We start from the raw sequence: 20,115 nt of genomic DNA on the forward strand, positions 1-20,115 counted from the left end.
CTGGAATGATTGTTTCATAAGTTGAATTTTCATTGCTTTCTTGTATCTTTGAATATTGTGTTATTCTTTAGGTTCCTCTGGTAGTTATTTCCAGAGTTTCGCACCATGAGTAGGTAAGTGACTTGTCCAGATTCATGACTTGTTGGTATAAACCTTTACCAGTCCCCGGGCAGATGATGACACGATTAGTCTCCCAATGTGGTAATAGGGATAGGGCTTTGGGGACCTGTCTTCCAGAGCATTTGTGCATTGAGTTTTCAGTTGTATCTGCTTCTCCATTTAACTTTAATTCAGGGAACTTCAGAACCAGAGTGACAAGGCCCTGGTTTTTGCACCAAACATAAGTTTGGTCATTCTGTTTTGAAGTGATTGCACTTGTTTGATGGGAATTTGGAGGAGGGCCAGGTAGAGACTGTTGTAATAATCTCATTTGCTCAACAAGGGCGTGGATCAATTCCACGTTGTGGCCCATGGGCAGGAATGGGCCGATTCCGCTCAAAATGTGGCATCTAAATACATGCAAGCGCCTTGTGAATGCATTGATTTTGCAAGTAAAGTAGATATTTCCATGAGACAGGATGCCTGAATTATTGTCTTTGTTAGTTGGGTCTTTGGGTTGCCCAAGCGCTTGGGTCAAATAACTGCAATGTGGACCGGTGGAGTAGGGACACATTTCATTATCTTAGTTGTGCATGGATTGAAGCAGAGACGGGGGTCATCCTATTTTGCGTAGTTGCAAGGCAGTCAGCAATGTGTGTAGATGAACTTGGACCATTGCTTCCATTGAGAACACATGGTTTTGACTTCTGTGTAGAACTGAAAGAACTCAGTGAATTTCTCTAAGACAAATCCTTTAGGGTTAAAAATAGGCATTAAAAAGCCAGGGAGACGAGATGAAGCTTGGGGGCCTCTCCAAGAGGGCAACAGATATGGCTAATAAGAACTGGCCCAGTTCAACCTGAGTTCCTAAGCTCTTAAGAAACAATTTGATGCAGATAAGAGTCAGGCCGCCCATACCCATTGAGTGACCCAATCATTCAATTGGGATTACATGATCTATTGTGTCAAAGATTGCCAATAAGTCTACAAGGATCTCAACTGTATGGTGGTTCTCAGTCTTTTTCTTTGATGTTTAGAAACATGGTTTCTGTACTTCTATTTGTCATAAAACAAGATTGTTGTTGATGGAAAGGCCATGAGATTCGCTGAAATTCAGTATTTCCAGTAGCCAAGAAAGGTAGGTTTTAGAAATGTCTAAATTTGATGTGTTGTGTAAGGTCAACATTAGATTTTTTATAGTTATTGATGGGGGTGGGGTATCAGTGAGCGGATTTGATCTTTAATGACTATGGAAGGTCAAGCCAGTCAACAAGTTGAAGGACCTTGACCACTGAAGCCACGATCAGTAATATTTCGCTCAAAGGAATTCCAGGACTAGACGTGTACCAATGGGCAGGAACCGAGAATTTGTTTGGCACTAGGCTGCTGAGCGTATAGTTCTTAATTTGTTACTTAATGAGGTGGCTAATGTGTTAGCCATGTCTTGGGAGGGGCTCTTGTCAGCCATATTTAGGGCAGGGTTGGAAACATATTATGAGATTTTGAAAGGTCCCTTTGACTTCATTGTGTCTTCCAAAACGCAATTGGTATAATATTTCACCTGACTCCACAGGGTGGGTATCTGGTAGCTATTAGCATGTTTTTGTCAGGCCAAAGCATCCCCTTTGTAGCTACAACATCAGCATTTTCTTCATACATTCCAGCTTCCCATTTTCAACAGGGATAGGTCACGTTGAACCATTGTTTGGAAAGTGTTATTGTTGGTTTGGGTTTCCTATGGTGGGTGGAAGAAGATGGATATGTGCTGTCAATCCCCGGGAACAGTGAGTCTTATTAGAGCACACACCCTCTGTTGACAGACTGCAGTGAATGTGGCCAGCAAGGAATGGCTTCACTAGGATTGGTTCCTTGTGCAGTGGAGTAGCCGGGATGGCACAATGACTTCCCTGGAATTCAGTATTTATATTTTTATTTTATTGCTTAAAGTGCATAACTACCTGAGAGCAGCAGATCACTGTACAGAGTGTGGGTAGTTAGCGTTTAGGCTGGCAGCTTTTAACAGTAGCGCAGTTCGGTGAGTTGCGGTTTGTGCATCCATTGGGATTAGTCCTTTGTCGGGTGTTGTTAAAAAGGCCATGTTTTGAGAGATTTGCGAAATTGTGGAATTGTGGAGGCATTCTGAGCCGACACTGGGATCGAGTTCCAGAGGGTGTGTGCATGACAAGAGAAGGATTGTTTGTGGGTCTTCTCTTTGTGGACAAGTTGTGATTCAAGCTGGTAGATCGTCAGATCAGAATTGAGGTGAATAGGGAGGCAATGCACTGCTCATGAGGCATTGGAAGATTCACAGGCAGCACGTGGCCTTCTTGTGGGTGGGTTGCACGACCCTTAGCATGAACCCGAGTGACGTCATTTCATGGGAGAAATCTTGTGCATTTTTGCTGGACTCCTAGTTGAACCAAAGTTTAAGGTCCGACATAACTGGAATTTTGTTAAAGGAATATTAGAGATTGCAGAATAATTCTAAATCAATCAATCAATCAATCGAAGCTTTATTTTGGTTTCCAACATAAAAGCATTAGTACAATATCACAGAAAAAGGCTTTTAACCATTTAAGTAAGAATGCAGTATTCGAAGCTGCTGGCCGATAGGCTGCGAGGAAAGTCCGCGAGGAATGGCTCCTCCCTAACACCTAGTTCCACACACCCTGCTCTCCGCACCGTACCTGAGACTCAGTGATCTGCTGCCCACTGTCTCCTCCCCTGGTTGCTTGTAGAGCCCTTGCTGCCAACTGCCCACCCTGGCCTTCCCCAGTGAGCTCCCTACTCCCTTTTTCTCTCCCTCCCTCCCTCGCTGTGTTCTTCCCACTATGATTGTAAAGCGCTCTGTTGCTTCCCAGAGCTAGATCCACACTCAGTAAATGCAATAATAATGATAGTGTTGGCATTGACTCAACGTTTCATCCTAAGTACTTCGAGGGTACAGTGTCGTTATGGGAGGGATGAATACACGAGTTAGTAATGTAATTCCTGCTGTGGTTTATGTTCCCTGTTTTTAGCACTATTTTGTTTTATTGACAATCTTAATGACATCTGGTTTACCAAAATATATAATCTGGCTTTGGGGAATTCATTTCCTCAAAAGATATTTAAAGCTGTAGAAGTAGTTATAAATCCTGATTGTGATGTTACAGCTGCCAGCCCTGCCTTATACCCTGCAAGCTAGCAGTGTAAGCAGTCCTCCTGTCGCACTTCATACCCAGGTAAGAGGCGCTACTGCCCCTCTTCATAAACCTCTTGCCGCCCTGCCCGACTAGCTGCGATGTATGCTGCCACCACCTCCCACTTACCTCTTACAATCTGCACTGGCATTACGCCACCACAATCGTCCAGGGCTAAACCCCACTACATCCTTGTGCCGACTCCCTGAGGACATCCCTCCACCCCCACCGTTGACACCTTTTTTTACCCACCCTACTGCGGGAAGGTGCTTTGAGTCCCCCCAAGGCACCAAACATCGTCGATGGGAAAATCCCTTATGACATAGAAGGTCCCTGCACGCCGCCGACCACCTCCTTACCTGTACACCTGGGAGAGGTAGGCCCACTGAGCCGTACTGTTGCCTTCCCAGCTGGTGCATTACATAAAAACCAAGGAACATATCCTGTATGATCTCTCGGTTCTGCCGGTTATCAGCGCGCCCCCCTGTTCACCTGGCTGCTCACTTATCTCTGCTTGTGAAACACACTCTGCAACCTTATTCCTACAACCAGCTTCACTCTCTCATCTTTGCTCCTATCTCCTAACTTCCACACACCGTATCCCTCCATGCTTGTGAACATGTCGGAGCTCTGAAGTATGCTAGTAGGAACACAATGCATGCCTGCACTGCTGTAATCATTCACGCGTCTCCATGTGACTTCTGTATGACCTTTTACCCTCCCATGACTCACTCTGCCATCACCATCTGGCGCCTCACACTGTAGCGCCGCTGTACCTGACCTAACCGTTGCCATTTTGCAGTGTATGTAATCGCCCACCACCTCTGCAACCTTTACCAGATTGCGTGCCTCCCTGACTGTCTCCTGCGCACCTGTATTCCTGATGCAGCCCCTCGCACCATGAGACGTGGCTTTGCAAGTCTGTGTGCTTATACCTGGTTGTCGCATGTTATAATTGTTCTATGGACCCGGGTATACATCCACTGACCTTGGTACAGCGTTTATTAACATTATCCCTAATCTTGCCTTCCCATCACTTATCTAGTCTTATATTATGTTGCATCTTACCTATTTGAACCTGTACATCTGATGTAGCCCCCACACCATGAGGCTCTCCCAATCTGTGCCTCTATATTATGTTGCATCTTACCTATTTGCACCTGTACTCTTGATGTAGCCCCCCCACACCATGAGGTGATGCTTTCCCAATCTGGGCATCTATATTATGTTGCATCTTACCTATTTGTACCTGTACATCTGATGTAGCCCCACACCATAAAGTGAGGCTTTCCCAATCTGCGCATCTATATTATGTTGCATCTTACGTATTTGTACCTTTACACTTGATGTAGCCCCCCACACCATGAAGGGAGGCTTTCCCAATATGTGCATCTATATTATGTTGCATCTTACGTATTTGTACCTGTACATTTGATGTAGCCCCCCCACACCATGAGGTGAGGCTTTCCCAATATGTGCATCTATATTATGTTGCATCTTACGTATTTGTACCTGTACATTTGATGTAGCCCCCCCACACCATGAGGTGAGGCTTTCCCAATCTGTGCATCTATATTATGTCGCATCTTACGTATTTGTACCTTTACACTTGATGTAGCCCCCCACACCATGAAGGGAGGCTTTCCCAATATGTGCATCTATATTATGTTGCATCTTACCTATTTGTACCTGTACATCTGATGTAGCCCCACACCATAAAGTGAGGCTTTCCCAATCTGCGCATCTATATTATGTTGCATCTTACGTATTTGTACCTTTACACTTGATGTAGCCCCCCACACCATGAAGGGAGGCTTTCCCAATATGTGCATCTATATTATGTTGCATCTTACGTATTTGTACCTGTACATTTGATGTAGCCCCCCCACACCATGAGGTGAGGCTTTCCCAATATGTGCATCTATATTATGTTGCATCTTACGTATTTGTACCTGTACATTTGATGTAGCCCCCCCACACCATGAGGTGAGGCTTTCCCAATCTGTGCATCTATATTATGTCGCATCTTACGTATTTGTACCTTTACACTTGATGTAGCCCCCCACACCATGAAGGGAGGCTTTCCCAATATGTGCATCTATATTATGTTGCATCTTACCTATTTGTACCTGTACATCTGATGTAGCCCCACACCATAAAGTGAGGCTTTCCCAATCTGCGCATCTATATTATGTTGCATCTTACGTATTTGTACCTTTACACTTGATGTAGCCCCCCACACCATGAAGGGAGGCTTTCCCAATATGTGCATCTATATTATGTTGCATCTTACGTATTTGTACCTGTACATTTGATGTAGCCCCCCCACACCATGAGGTGAGGCTTTCCCAATCTGTGCATCTATATTATGTTGCATGTTACGTATTTGTACCTGTACATCTGATGTAGCCCCCACACCATGAGGTGAGTTTTTCCCAATCTGTGCATCTATATTATGTCGCATCTTACGTATTTGTACCTTTACACTTGATGTAGCCCCCCACACCATGAAGGGAGGCTTTCCCAATATGTGCATCTATATTATGTTGCATCTTACGTATTTGTACCTTTACACTTGATGTAGCCCCCCCCACACCATGAAGGGAGGCTTTCCCAATCTGTGCATCTATATTATGTCGCATCTTACCTATTTGTACCTGTACATCTGATGTAGCCCCCCCACACCATGAGGTGAGGCTCTCCCAATCGGTGCCTCTATATTATGTTGCATCCTACCTATTTGTACCTGTACACTTGATGTAGCCCTGCACCATGATGTGAGGCTTTCTTAATCTCTGCAGCCATACTATGCAGTTTCCTACCTATTTGTACCTGTACATCTGATGTAGCCCCCCACATCATATAGGGAGGCTTCCCCAATCTGTGCATCCATATTATGTTGCATCTTACCTATGTGTACCTGTACACTTGATTTGGCCCCCCACACCATGAAGGGAGGCTTTCCCAATCTGTACATCTATATTATGTCGCAAAAAATACGTGGGAATGCGTAGGACACTTGTGAGTGCGCTATTGTCGCTAAATTATGTGTGAGTGGCCAGCTGCGTGGCCAAAGTCAAGTGGGCGCACCCAGAAGCACCCGAACAAATTAGAACATAAAAAATAGATGACTGGCCTGACGCGCTCTGCTGGTATGTATCAAAACCTTAAACATTATTTCAACAGCAGTAAGAGTCCAAAATGCTAGATTAGCAAATGTCTTTTTTAATAAGTTAGGATGACATCCTTTTTCATACACTAGACCACGTCTTTGGGCAACCTCTTCTCCTCTGGCTTTCACTATCATCTCTTTGCCCACCACACCCAGATCTCTGTGTCCTCCTCCTTTCCCTCCTTCCACCTGGCATCGATCAAACCCTCACAGGGTGCCTTACAGGCAGCCGCATCTATCAAACCCTCACAGGGTGCCTTACAGACAGCCGCATCGATCAAACCCTGACAGGCTGCCTTACAGACAGCCGCATCGATCAAACCCTCACAGGCTGCCTTATAGACAGCCGCATCGATCAAACCCTCACAGGCTGCCATACAGGCAGCCGCATCGATCAAACCCTCACAGTGTGCCTTACAGGCAGCCGCATCTATCAAACCCTCACAGGATGCCATACAGGCAACCACATCTATCATACCTTCACAGGGTGCCTTACAGGCAGCCGCATCGATCAAGCCCTCACAGGCTGCCTTACAGACAGCTGCATTGATCAAACCCTGACAGGCTGCCTTACAGACAGCCGCATCGATCAAACCCTCACAGGGTGCCTTACAGGCAGCCGCATCTATCAAACCCTCACAGGGTGCCTTACAGGCAGCCGCATCTATCAAACCATATCTATCATACCCTCACAGGCTGCCTTATAGACAGCCGCATCGATCAAACCCTGACAGGCAGCCATACAGACAGCCACCACTGGATGGCACTGCACTGTCTGATTCTGAACTCATCCAAAATGGAAAGCACATGACTCCCCGCCTCCAATGCTAATCCCACTCACCTCTGCTATCTTGTTCCCCCAGGTCATACTCACCCCTTCACACAAAGCTCACAACCTTGGGGTCCTCTTTGATATCGATCCTGGACGCAATTTAAATACGCCCACTGCTATGGTTGCGTAAGTCATCCTTCTCAAAGTAGAAACATTTGTCCCATATCGAGCAACATTTGGATGTGGGTTGATTGTTCGTGTTAGATTTGTTTGCAGTAAACTGACCGCAATATAATTGCTTGGGCCAACCTTTTAAACAAGCATATTAAAGAAGGGAATAACACGAGCAATCAACCCAGATCCTACAATGAAGCGAGTCACTTTACATAATGCACCTGATACACAGAGCGTACACCACCTCCAACCCCCTCCCCTACTTACCTGCTTTTTAGGTCCCCATCCTCGAATGTTAGATTAGCTGGGAACACCCCTGCACCTCTGAATCCCAAAAATGCCGGACTGCTCTCCATGTTCAGTTTTTTCAAAAGTATGCAGGCAAAGTGCCCAGAAGCTCAATTCCCACATGTAAAAATGATCAAATGATTCATTCGATCAAAAATGTTCAAACAAATTGCCTAAGTCCCCACCATTTAGCCATAATGCTAATCTCTCCTCTTGCTCAGCAAACTTGATTACTTCCCTAGCCTACTCCCTGGTGCCCCCCTCCACTCTTTCACCTCATTTATAAAAGTCCTGCACTTTACTACGCTCACCCCTTACAACTTACCTCGAGCCTCCCCAACCTCCACCCATGGCATCCATGCTGGATGACACTCATTGAACAATCCCTGTCCCTTTAAATTCCCACTCCTTGTCTTTAAACCCATCATGACTGCATTATCATGCAAACTCCCTCTCGTACCCTCCGTTGCTCCTCCCTCGTTAACCAATTTGCCTTCTCCCTCTTCTCCTCAATCTCCCTATTTGCCCCTTGCATTGGATAGCCCTTTCGAAGCCATCTCATCCGTCAAACAGTTGAAGACTAGACTTAAGCTCCACCTTCTGACCAAACAAGGGGATCCCCTTCACCCAAAACCCAACTGATGACCTGTCCACCCTGTGCCACTAGAGCCCATTTGTAAATACATGTCCATGCATATTAACATCTACCATGGCACTAGGCCAGCAGTGTCTGTGCTTTGTTTCTGTTCTCTAATCCACAAGCCAGGTTTTAAGTCCCATTATCAGACTCAAACTCAGATATCCTTATTCTGTTATAAAGGCACCTCACTCGCGGACAGCCTCTGTCCCTGTATAATTGCCCATGTACGTCATCTGTAGTCAAAATGAGAACCAATCATCAATTTATTCCTGCAATAAATACAGTAGAACAGAGAATTGGTGCCCTGACGGTTTGTCATTGGCACACAATGTAGTCTTCCTATGAGAAAGATATCTGCCCGGCACAGACTGGAGGTTGTATGGATATGAAGTATCTTTTTCATTGGCAACATTTTTGATGCGGTGGTCATGGTGTCTCGGTGAAGCAAGATCCCATACCTTTAGGGCAAGCGATGACGACTTCCTGGCTTGCTTTGCTGACTTTGTTTGTCCCGACACACGTCAGTGTGACTTCCGTGCCCAGCTCTATTGAGATGGAAGCGGTAAAGGTTGTATTATTGTGGTCGCCAGACACCGTTGTCCCATCCACCGTCACCTGGAATGTTTCCACTCTGCCATGCCCCACCAGGCAAGTAATCGCCATCCAATCCTCTCCACAAGTATGGTTGATGACGGCTTGTTGAGGGAGTGCTTCTGCAAGGGAGACAAGGGAGATATCTGAAAACGAGGCACCAGGAAGCCATGTCACGGCTACCATTGCCTGCCCACAATATACCAAAGCTACAAAAATGGCATATTTTATTTAAAGAATCTTCAAAACCAACCAATATTGTAGAAGAATAAAGCAATATACAGCGGGAGCAAAAGCTGACCTGTAAAGACTGAGGTTTGATACAGTGCAAAGGATGACTACAGGCCTCATTACGGGTCCGGCGGTAACCCTGCCGGTGCTACTGGCAGGTTGCCGCCGGACCCGTAAACATTTAGCAGCACCTGACTTCCCGGTGCCACCGCTTCATTATGAGTCCGGCGGATGGGAATTCAGGTGCCAGTAAATTTGTAGATCCCCATTCCCATAGAGTCGCAGAGGACTCTATGGGAGTGTGGACACGGAAACACTGGCACCGTTGCTAACAGAGCCGGTGTTTCTGAAACGGGTTTGTCTACCACGACCGCAGCCCAGCAGGGTCACACCTGTCGGGCACAGCGGCTCCGTCAGGCAAACACCTAGTATGCCGGTCCGGGAACAAGGGTGCCGGTGAGCTTACTGGCACCCTTGTTTCCGGACCGGCAAACCTATCATGAGGCCCATAGTGTAACACTCCACACCCAGAGGGGTCAAAAGTGCTATGGGGCCGGCCAGTCCGGCCCCATCATGATGAGAGTGCCCTGGGAGGCAGGACGGCCTGTCTGGGCCAACGCACATGGTGCACCTTTGGAAACACACTCTCAGACACACAGGGAGTTGGGCTGCAACTAACGAGCGAGAAACCGCTTGCCCCTTTTAAACAATAAGAACATGTGATCACCCTCCGGTGGCGCGCTTAAATAACAACAAAAAGGATGAATTGCTGGAGGCGTCTGCTGACCAAAAACACATCTGGAAAGTACCATGGTCCGCTACTGAGGTGCGACTGCTAGGGCAGGAAGGCAGGCAAAAGCAGACAAATGACTAAAATGCACTGCCTGCCCTCTCGTAATAGGTGACATTCTCCACTGCCCTCATGGCCTGACTCTGAAACCACTCCAAGGATGTAACTAATCAGTCTGCCATATGGGTGTCCCATTAGCTGAGGACTGTGTTGTGATGTCACGTGCTCCGGCAATGCCGGGGCCTGGAATCAATCAGAGAGCCCACATGCACAACACTCACGGAGCGATGGTCGTGATTAACCGGCGCACCGGCGGACGTGCGCGCCTTTCATTAACTCAGTGACGCGCGCATCACGTGTCACTGTACATGTGACTTTGGTACGAGCCCAGGAGGGGCTTAGGTTATAACAGACTGGTGGGGTAGGATTAGGGTCCAATGTGGCAGGTCTGTGGTTTCGTCATAAGGAACAGCCGACTGCATGGGTCACTATTATCAGCAGCAAAGCATATTTAAGACAGGTAGTTGGAACATTGGAGCCAAGTTAAGGGTGGGGGTAGTCAATGGGTAATAATGAAAATTATGGAAAATTGCTCTGTGTTTTTTAAGTTGTTTTTTCTACTACTGGAGTAGTTTAGGGGTAGGGCTTTGGCTGGACACATCCTCGGCACCTAAAAGCCAAAAATGTGAAACATTCTAACTCCTGGTTCTCTACAGAACTAAAAGTAGTCCGCACCCAAAAACGCAAAGCGCTGAAAAAATGGCTAAGCTCCCCTAATGCAGCTACACTATCATCATACAAAACACTTGCCATACAATACAAGAAGGCAGTAGTCGCAGCCATATCTGCATGCTACAACGACAGAATTGCAAACGCCTCTTCCGAATCTAAAGAACTCTTTGCAATTTTTAAAGAACTGTCCATCCCAGCCACCAAATCCCAAGATATCGTCAAAGATCAAAAATGGTGTAATACTATACAAACTTAGACTCAACTACTCTTTTAAATCTCTCCGACCAGTTCAACTTCCCTCACGCAATACTGTGTACTCCTCCCTACAGGTGGACCAAACCCAACTCACTCTTTCTGAATATGTTTGTTTATGAGCACATGGTGGGCAACTTTAACATATCGGGTCCTTCTTTTCACTATACCCTGGCTTAAGTACTCTGCTCTTTGCCACCGTCCTAGCATCTTGCGATTTATATTGCTGGGAGAGTGTTCTACTGACATTGAAATGTATTTTTTTCCTTCTGTTTCCTTGAATTGTTGAAAACAGTCCAATTAGGCCCTTCTTATGAAGAGGGACTCCTCGAAACGCGTCGGCCACTTCACAATTGGACATCTCTGTTTGCATCATTTGTTGCTTCTTCGCAGTTTTAAAATGTTATATGTTACAAATTATTCTTTGCAATTGGAAGTGCCTCTAGGCACATTTTTTCTCGATGCCAAATAAATTGCTATGTTTTCAGTTTACACATCATTGTTATGTCTACATGTTTGAACGCCCTTTGTGACATCTGTAATTAGTGTGCAGGGGACGGGAGGGTCCCACCTTTGGGTCCTCTTTCACTTCTCTTTACTGATTTAGGCTTTGTGCCAAGACCTTTGTTCCTCCCCCGCACCTGAACATTCTTGAACCAGCATTGCTGGATTGTGATTTACTATTTGAAGTCTTTACCTACTATTACTAGGTGTGCACCACTGACCCTCTTTTCTTATACTATACAAACTGGCCAACTAAACAAAATTGAACTCCTGCAAAAGAAAATTCAGGAGCACCACAAGAATCCCACGCAGCATATTAGAAGAACCTCTAACGTAGAGCAGGTGATCGCCTCAAGCGCAGAACGAGTGGTCGCTAAGGACCCAATAACCCCTTTCAAATTCAGGGAAATCACTGAACTTGAAGTAATGGAGGTTGTCAAGTAAATTAGGCCCTCCAACTGTAAAGGAGATGCCTGCCCAGCCAAGCTAGTCAAAGATTGTGCAGAAACACTTGCCCCATTTCTCAAGTCTTTCAGTAACGCCTCTTTCAACTCTAACACTATTCCAGATAGCCTGAAGCAGCATGGGTGCACCCCCTTCTAAAAAAAACACACTGGACCCAGAAATTGCCAATAAATACAGGCCCATTATCACTGTCTCTTTTTTGCTTAAGGTACTGGACAAAGTTGCCTACACGCAAATCCAGTAATATCTAGAAGAAAACCACATCCTAGGCAAAAGACATTCAGGCTTCCGTCCAGGACATGGGACAGAGTCCGCCTTACTCGATCTTAAAATACAACTCAGTGACATCATGGTGGACAAAGGCAAACAGGCACTTCTCCTCTTAGATCTGTCTGCTGCCTTTGACCTTGTCAACCATGATATCCTAGGTATGCACCTAAAAAACGAGGCCCACTTCTCACCGGAAGCAATCGCCTGGGTGGCCTCATTCCTTAATGGAAGAATCATTAAAGTCTTCTCAGACTCAGCATGCGCCTCCCCCACCACCATCTAATGAGGCATCCCGCAGGGCTCATGCACTGCCCCCACGCTGTACAATATCTTTACCCTGCCGCTCTTTAATTATCTGGACTGTCGTGACATAGCCTATACCAGTTATGCTGACGACAATCTGGTATTACTCCCTCTAACTGTCATATACGAACAAGACGCTGCGGCACTAACCAAAATGTACTCAGCTATTCAGACTTGGATGGCGGCCAACGGCCTTTGCTTAAATGGGGACAAAACAGATATCCTCATAGTAGGCACTATGGAAACGCTCAACAAGTTCCCACCACAATACAAAACCTTTACTATAGACAACTCCACCATCACAGTCTCAGCAGCTGTAAAAACCCTAGGAGTGTACCTTGACGCATCTCTGTCCATGACACACCCAGTCAATGCCATAGCTTCCTCCGCCGCACTCACCACCAAGGTGATCAATGCAATCAAGCCTTTCCTCTCTACCAAAAATTGACTATCCATTGCCAGAGCCACAGTAGGTACTAAACTGGGCACCTCGGCAAAAAACCTCAACAAACTTCACGTCACACAGACCAATGCCCTTAGGGCAGCTCCGAGTATTCCCAAAAGGGAACACATCTCACAGGCCAGGAAAGATGCACACGGGCTACTGGTAAAAGAATGCATACTCTTCAAAACACTGGCCATCACACACAGATGCCTCTCTTCCGATGCCCCACCTAACCTATCAGAAAAAATCACCATCAACCCATCCAACAGACCCATTAGATCTCACCTGACTAACCAGATCTACGTGCCTGCCTTCAAAAGAACCAAAGCTGGAGGTTCAAGCTTTCAACACCTAGCCCCCAAAATTGGAATGCATTGCCCACAACTCTAAGAAACGAAAGATCCTATACTGCCTTCCACAAAATGTTGAAAACCATACTGTTTTGCTAGAGCCAACCAACATGTACAGAGACACTGTTCAACTGTAACCTCAGTAACAGCACAACATACGCTTACTGCCATTCTCTGTACTCCTGTGCCTGTTTCCATATACTGTCTCCCCTGTTCATTGCTATGCCTGTTTTCCAAGTTGAGTACTCTGTAACAGCGCCATGATGCCCCAGGGCCAATGTGTGCTTTATAAATGCAAATAAATAAATAAAACCTGGATTTGCTGACAAAGTAATTTGCCCAGGATCACTCAATTTGTTCAAGTTTGAAATATGCTCTTCCATTCCATCTGCTCACCCCTTCCAAAATCACATGCTCCACTGTACCCATTCCATAATCTTTTGCTCTCCTGGTCCAACCGCTCCTTCATGTCCTTCCATAAGACCCCGACACCTTTCACCTTCAATTCACTCGTTTATTCATCTCCCTTCAGTCCCCCATCCCTCTCACCGGCAATCCACTCTCCCCTTGCCCCATGAGCTAAACAGCCTTTGCCACATCATGACAAACAAAACCTGTTCACTGCAGACCTCACAACAGAAACCGAGAGGCGGACGACAATTAATCACGCCCTATGAATAACATTTCTATACCTTTTATTCAACATGTATGTGATAATTGAGCTATAAAAAAATAGTACTAACCCAGAACAAAAGAGGAGCAAGAAAATAGTGTGGGAACACCAATCTACTGACCTTCCCTTCCCATCTGCTCACCCTTTTCAATTCCATAAACTCCCTGCTCACTTGCACCCCCTGTAATCACATATTCACCCCCACTACCACCATTTTCATTTACCACCATGCAAGGCAACCCCCAACATGTCCTCTTGGCCTGACAGGGGACAATCGAGGATGATGCCGCCTCTCCTCTGGAAGGGCTGAGCAATGAGACCCCAGACTCCATCTTGGCTTCAGTGCACTACACTAGTGCCTCCCTGATCACTGTGCCTACACACAGAAGGCCGCAGAGGAGGGCTTAGGGCCTTGGCATCTTTTTGAGAAAGACAGAGCCCCCATTCAGAATACTGCAGCATGGAATGGGACTTTTGTTACTAAAAATTTAGATTTTGAAGCACAAACGTTATTTTTTTTTGCTCTCTTTGATGCATATTTTTAATTGAGTTGAGGGTGCAAGGAAGTGCTACAGCCAGGATGTAACAGCAAGTGGAAATGCAATTAATACATTTGGAAGCAAACATCTGCTGATTTGCATGATGAATACGAATGAGTAACACACGAGTCTATTAAACCATGAGCGTACCTTTACCACGAATCATGAGAACGATAACTACCAGTTCATCGTCATCCAGAAGTAACCAAGACCAGTGAGCTCAAAAAGTACACCACTTGGGCCTTTTGATGAAGATGGTAAACGGGATCGTATATAGTGTGTCAACTGATGTGGTTCGATCAGACTTGGGTTAGTTTGGTTCCAAAACACCATCTAACTGCTCCGAGGACGATTGTACAATAAACTTGCTTTATGTACAAAATGTGCACTCATTCCTTTGGGATGAGGTAATTAGGGGTCTGCACCCACAGCTGACACTTCTGCTATCCGTGCTGTACCCGTACAAGGTGTGATAGTAGCTTGCAGTGCTGCTGTACATGATGTACCTGTCCAGTGTGTGATCAAAGCTTTCAATGTTGCTTCCTGTGCTGTACCTGCTCTTAGTGTGAGGCAGGGGAGGCACTTGCTCTGATGCTGCCCCTATTTCAACAAAGCCTGACGCTGTTCTTTGAAATCCCACATATATTAAACTGCTTGTTGTTTTTTGACGAGATTCCTCTATATTCCATACCAGTTACAATCTGCCCTAACATGGTGATTTGCCAAAATAGGTGATTTCCCAAAATTGCATTTAAGATTATTTATCTCCAGATACTGATGTAATACCTTTAGTGATCTTTGAAGTCTGATATATGTCGTATTGAACAGGACAATATCATTAGCATATAACAGCGTAGGTATCCTAGCAGAATCTATTTTAGGGGGAAAGGATTGACAGGGTGCCAAAATGCTTCCCAGCCGAAGTCCTAGGAACACATCTACTGGAGCATTCAACCTCCCATTGCTATCAAGTCTAATTTGTACAGAGATGTGAGTATGTAATTCCATCAACAGTCTTAATATTCCCCCCCAAGATGGCGTATCTATAGAATTTGTTTCAAAGTCTAGATCGATCTAATAGGTCGAAGGAGCTTGCAAGATCAACAAACAACATAAAAAGTGATATTTTTCCCAGGCCGGTCGTTGTTGGGGATGAATAATAAGCCTGTTTAATGTATTGCCACAATATTTGCAGAAACCCATTCAGTATTTTGTTTGTTTATCACTTGATGCAGCCCAGCTAGCGCTCTCCTCTGATAGTAAAGAGGCAAATATCTTAGAGGATGGTCTAATAGGGCAATTGTGCAGTAGTGCACAGGCGCATTAACATACCTCTTTTTAAAGATGGGCACCACATAACACGCCCTCCGTGATTGTGGGATGAAATTGTACGGTTTGAAGAGAATGCTTGGCCAAAGCAGTGGATCTTTCTTCATAGAAAATTAGGTAGACCGTCCAATGCTTTATTTGTCAGCTGGGCTATATCCTGTCATTTAAAAGTACTTGTCAATGAAATTTGTGATAGTGGTACTAGGTTGGAACAAACTTCTCTCTGTAGAAATATAATTTTCTAGTCCAAACTTAAGGGCCGTTATTAATGACAGTTCTATTTATGCATTTCCAAAATATGCAAGGGTCGAATTTGTTAGCAATTGCTACTTTGGCTACCTTCAATATCCAGAGGAAGGCGACAACATTTTAGACAGTGATGATAATGTTGTTTAAGTTGTTTTGTTTGCGTAATTGTGTTGTGTTCTGAAATATATGAGTCTCCTTTTATACCCTTAGTTCTTCTTTCTATTTTTTATTTCTAATTTATATATTTAATTTCTGGATCGAATTGGTGGGGACTAGCAAAACGTTTTAGGTTCATTGACTAAAAATTTGTCAATAACTCCGTTGGTATAGTTTGTATCAAATTGTTAAAATAATGGAATCCATTTTTGGATTTGCAAACCCCTCAAATTGACTCATACTTGAATTCATGGGCCAATTATATTTCAGATATAATTGTTGGGCACATGATTCGATGTTTGTGTGTAGAAGTTATAATCTCGATGGGTCCCCCCACTGTAAAATGTATGTAAATTCACTACGCAATATCCATGGTCGCTTGTAGAGCAATGTTGCACTGCAAACGATTCAATCTCTGGAAGAAGACTTTCCAATGGAAACCTGTAGTCCATAGTCAAGGTGCTTATTCCCTACGCCAAGTAGACCCGCACAGGCTGTCATCAGATGTATAACCATTTAGGTAGTGAAAAGACCAGTTGTGCATCGCGTCTGGCCATCTTTGATCATGCCCATGTATTCCTTTACTATTTGTGCCCAGAGAAGGGATTGAACAATTTAAATCCGCCATCAGGATTATATTTTCAGAAGGAATCGTACCAAAATGTGGACCTGACAATTGCGACGGCCGAAAATGGCGACTTTTTTTATTACCCCCCTTACACCATATATATATGTGTGGGGGGGTATAGAATATAATATTAATATGGGGCACGGTGCGGGGGGTCTTTTCGGCCATCGCAATAATCACATACATCCTTTCTGAACCGTACTTGAAATGCCACCCATTTAACAGAGAGTTTAGTTGATTGAGAAATTCTTCTTCATTGGTTAGCTTAACGTTCCAATATATATGAATCACAAGCATGGCTGCAGCATTTGCAGGACTCCTTGAGGACCAGGACAATTCCACTGTCAAAGTATCCCGCGAGTATGACTCCCACTCTTCTACAAGCAGAACAAATTAAATACTAACCCCCACCAGGAGCAGTCCAAAGAGCCCCCCGAGGAGCCCTGTTTTGCTTTATTCATAAAAATACAATATCCATCCACCACATGGGAATTCTATAACCAGGTTTCTTGTAATGCAAAAACGTCATACTTGGGCAGCTTTGGGGAGTCTTTGTAGTGGTTCAAGAAAGTTTGTGACCTCTGCTGTTCCATGATAAAAATTCTAAATGTAATATCACCAAAGATTTCTTGAAACCCCCAAACCATTCGACTGTGCCACAACCGCTGACACCCACGACCAGTCTCGATCCCCTAACATCAGAGAATGTTTGGCTTTAGCAAAGGAAACATTCATGGGAGCCTCTGTAGGTACAATGCATCTCACATTGTTAGCGCGTGTTAACAACATGGGAGGGCGACTCAGAGAACTGTCTATGGTGGGTCTCCCTGCCAACTCCTGTTTACATGGGAAGACCTCATAACCTAATCCCAGGAATAGGCCAACCTCTTTCAGTATCATGTTCAAAACTAGATCTGACTTTTTGTGTAAAGCCACAAAGTCCATTCTAAATTCACCAGTAAATCATATTTGGTCTATGTCTTGCGATTTAATGAGCCATAAAGGTAGAAGGCCTGAGAAGAGTGACAGAATAGCAGCTCTGTCCCAAAATAAGATGCCTTTTATCCTTAAACACGGTGGCTACAGCCTTTAAAGCAAGCCTAAGGTAAGGTGCACTATGCCAGTGCAGGGTCTATAGGGACTAAGTGCCTTTAATGCAGGTCTGAGTCAAACTATGCCAGTGCACTGCCTATAGGTACTACTAAGCACTGCCCATTGGAAAATAACACATTTCTTTAATGCAGGTACCGGTTGCACCATAGATGTGTAATGTCTATAGGTACTACGTTCCTTTAATGCAGATACCAGTTGCACCATAGATGTGTAATGAATATAGGTACTACGTTCCTTTAATGCAGGTACCAGTTGACCCATAGATGTGTAATGTCTATAGGTACTAAGTTCCTTTAATGCAGGTCCCAGTCACCCTATGGGAGGCTACTGTTTGTTGTTACTAGTGAAGTGTACTGTCGGTTGGTACTGACTTCCATTAATGCAGTCTCCAGACACACTACATAGGTATACTATCTATAGGAACTAAGTTCCTTTAATGCAGGCCTCAGTCACACTAGGGCAGTGCACTGCCTATAGGTACCTGGTTCCTTTAATGAAGGTCCCAGTCACACTATGGAAGTGTACTGTCTACAGGAACAGGTACTAAGTTCCTTAAATGCAGACGTGAATTGCACTATGTCAATGCAATATCTACAGGTGCTAGGATCCTTTAATGCGGGCCCTAATTGCACTATGTCGATGCTACATCTGCAGGTGCTGGGTTCCTTTAATGCAGGCCCTAATTGCATTATGTCAATGCAACATCTGCAGGTGCTATGTTCATTAAATGCAGGCCTTAATTGCACTATGTCAATGCAACATTTGCAGGTGCTAGGCTCGTTCAACGCAGGCCCTAATTGCACCATGTCAATGAAACATCTGCAGGTGCTAGGTTCCTTTAACGTAGGCCCTAATTGCACTATGTCAATGCAACATCTGCTGGTGCTAGGTTCCTTTAATGCAAGCCCTAATTGCACCATGTCAATGCAACATCTGCAGGTGCTAGGTTCCTTTAATGCAAGCCCTAATTGCACCATGTCAATGCAACATCTGCAGGTGCTAGGTTCCTTTAATGCAGGCCCAAGTTCCACTTATGTGCACAAACATTTAGAGATAGTATCTATGTTGGGAATTTCTAGGGATAGCACAGAACATGGTTGAAGGTACTTTTAGATGGAAGAGCAGTGGCTCCTTGCTGCAAACAGACATGGATTACCCAGCCACTGTCTATTCAGACTTTCCCGGGGTGAACGTGACCCCCAGTTACGTGCTTGCATAATATGACCTTTACATTCTGCAGCTTTTACGCATTCACCTCCTTAATTCAAGCATTCATCCATTCCAGGAAACCTGGCCCACCACCTCTCTTGCCACCTTCCCTTTGGGAACCCTAGGCTCGTATCTCCTACCTTTGCCTGTCCACACAATCCTCTACTCAGAACACTTCCATGCAAAGCCGGGGCCCACTTCCAGGGATGCCCCATCCTGTGTTATAAACCCCAGTAGCATCTCTGCCATCTAAGATGTAACCAAAGGCTGGCCTGCCCACCCCCCCCCCCACTCATGGAACTTTAGAAGTGGCCTCCCTTGCACACAAGAGGGCGGTTAGGAGAGAGGTAAAAGGTAACTCCATCGCCCCATGTTAAGGTAAGGGGAATCAAGAGAGCATAAGGGAAAGTGTTGCTGTTGCATTTGATGTACTGTATAATCTTGCATGTCAGTATATGCAACATAGAGTGCGCTGTGTATGTGTGCTCTTGTTCTTCACACGTGAAAGAATATTGTGTTTCTACATTTATAGGCCTATTTACTTATTTTATTTATTTAGCAGACCTAAACCAAAGTGTCATGGAGCACCAAACCACAGTGCAAAAAAGTGTAAAACTTGCCCACAAAAGGATCACATTACACATATTTCATTACATTTTATTTCATCATTTGTATAGCGTCTTTCACCATGGGTATGGTCCCAAAGCACTGTAAGTGGAACGCCCTCAGGGGGACGGAAGTCCAAAGTCTGGGAAAGTTAGGAGGTGCTAGTATGCGTGTGTGCATAATAGCCATTAACGGTTATGAGGACTTGGCCGAGTCCCTGCTAGACACCCACATCTAATAGATGTGTGTATGGATGGAGAGAGGTACATTAGAGAAATAGGTAGGGAGTGTGTGTAAGAGGTTAGTCGACTATGTGTGCAGCTACAGTTCACATTTTTGTTGTGAAAGGTCGC

General features: G+C 45.0%; 1 protein-coding gene across 2 annotated transcripts in view; it reads right to left on the bottom strand.

Moving 5' to 3' along the window:
- Positions 1–20,115, bottom strand: part of LOC138525694 (T-cell surface antigen CD2-like) — a 186,209-nt gene that overhangs the window by 76,236 nt on the left and 89,858 nt on the right. The window contains exon 3 of one of the 2 annotated variants that reach the window (XM_069635785.1): positions 8,786–9,040. The exons of the other annotated variant lie outside the window; for it this stretch is intronic. Within the exon in view, the coding sequence (XP_069491886.1) occupies positions 8,786–9,040 (255 nt within the window). The remainder of the gene's footprint in view (positions 1–8,785; positions 9,041–20,115) is intronic. 2 annotated transcript variants of the gene reach the window in all.

This window comes from Ambystoma mexicanum, chromosome 7p, assembly GCF_040938575.1.
Source record: "Ambystoma mexicanum isolate Mex_15411 chromosome 7p, UKY_AmexF1_1, whole genome shotgun sequence".
In the NCBI taxonomy this organism is placed as follows: domain Eukaryota; kingdom Metazoa; phylum Chordata; class Amphibia; order Caudata; family Ambystomatidae; genus Ambystoma; species Ambystoma mexicanum.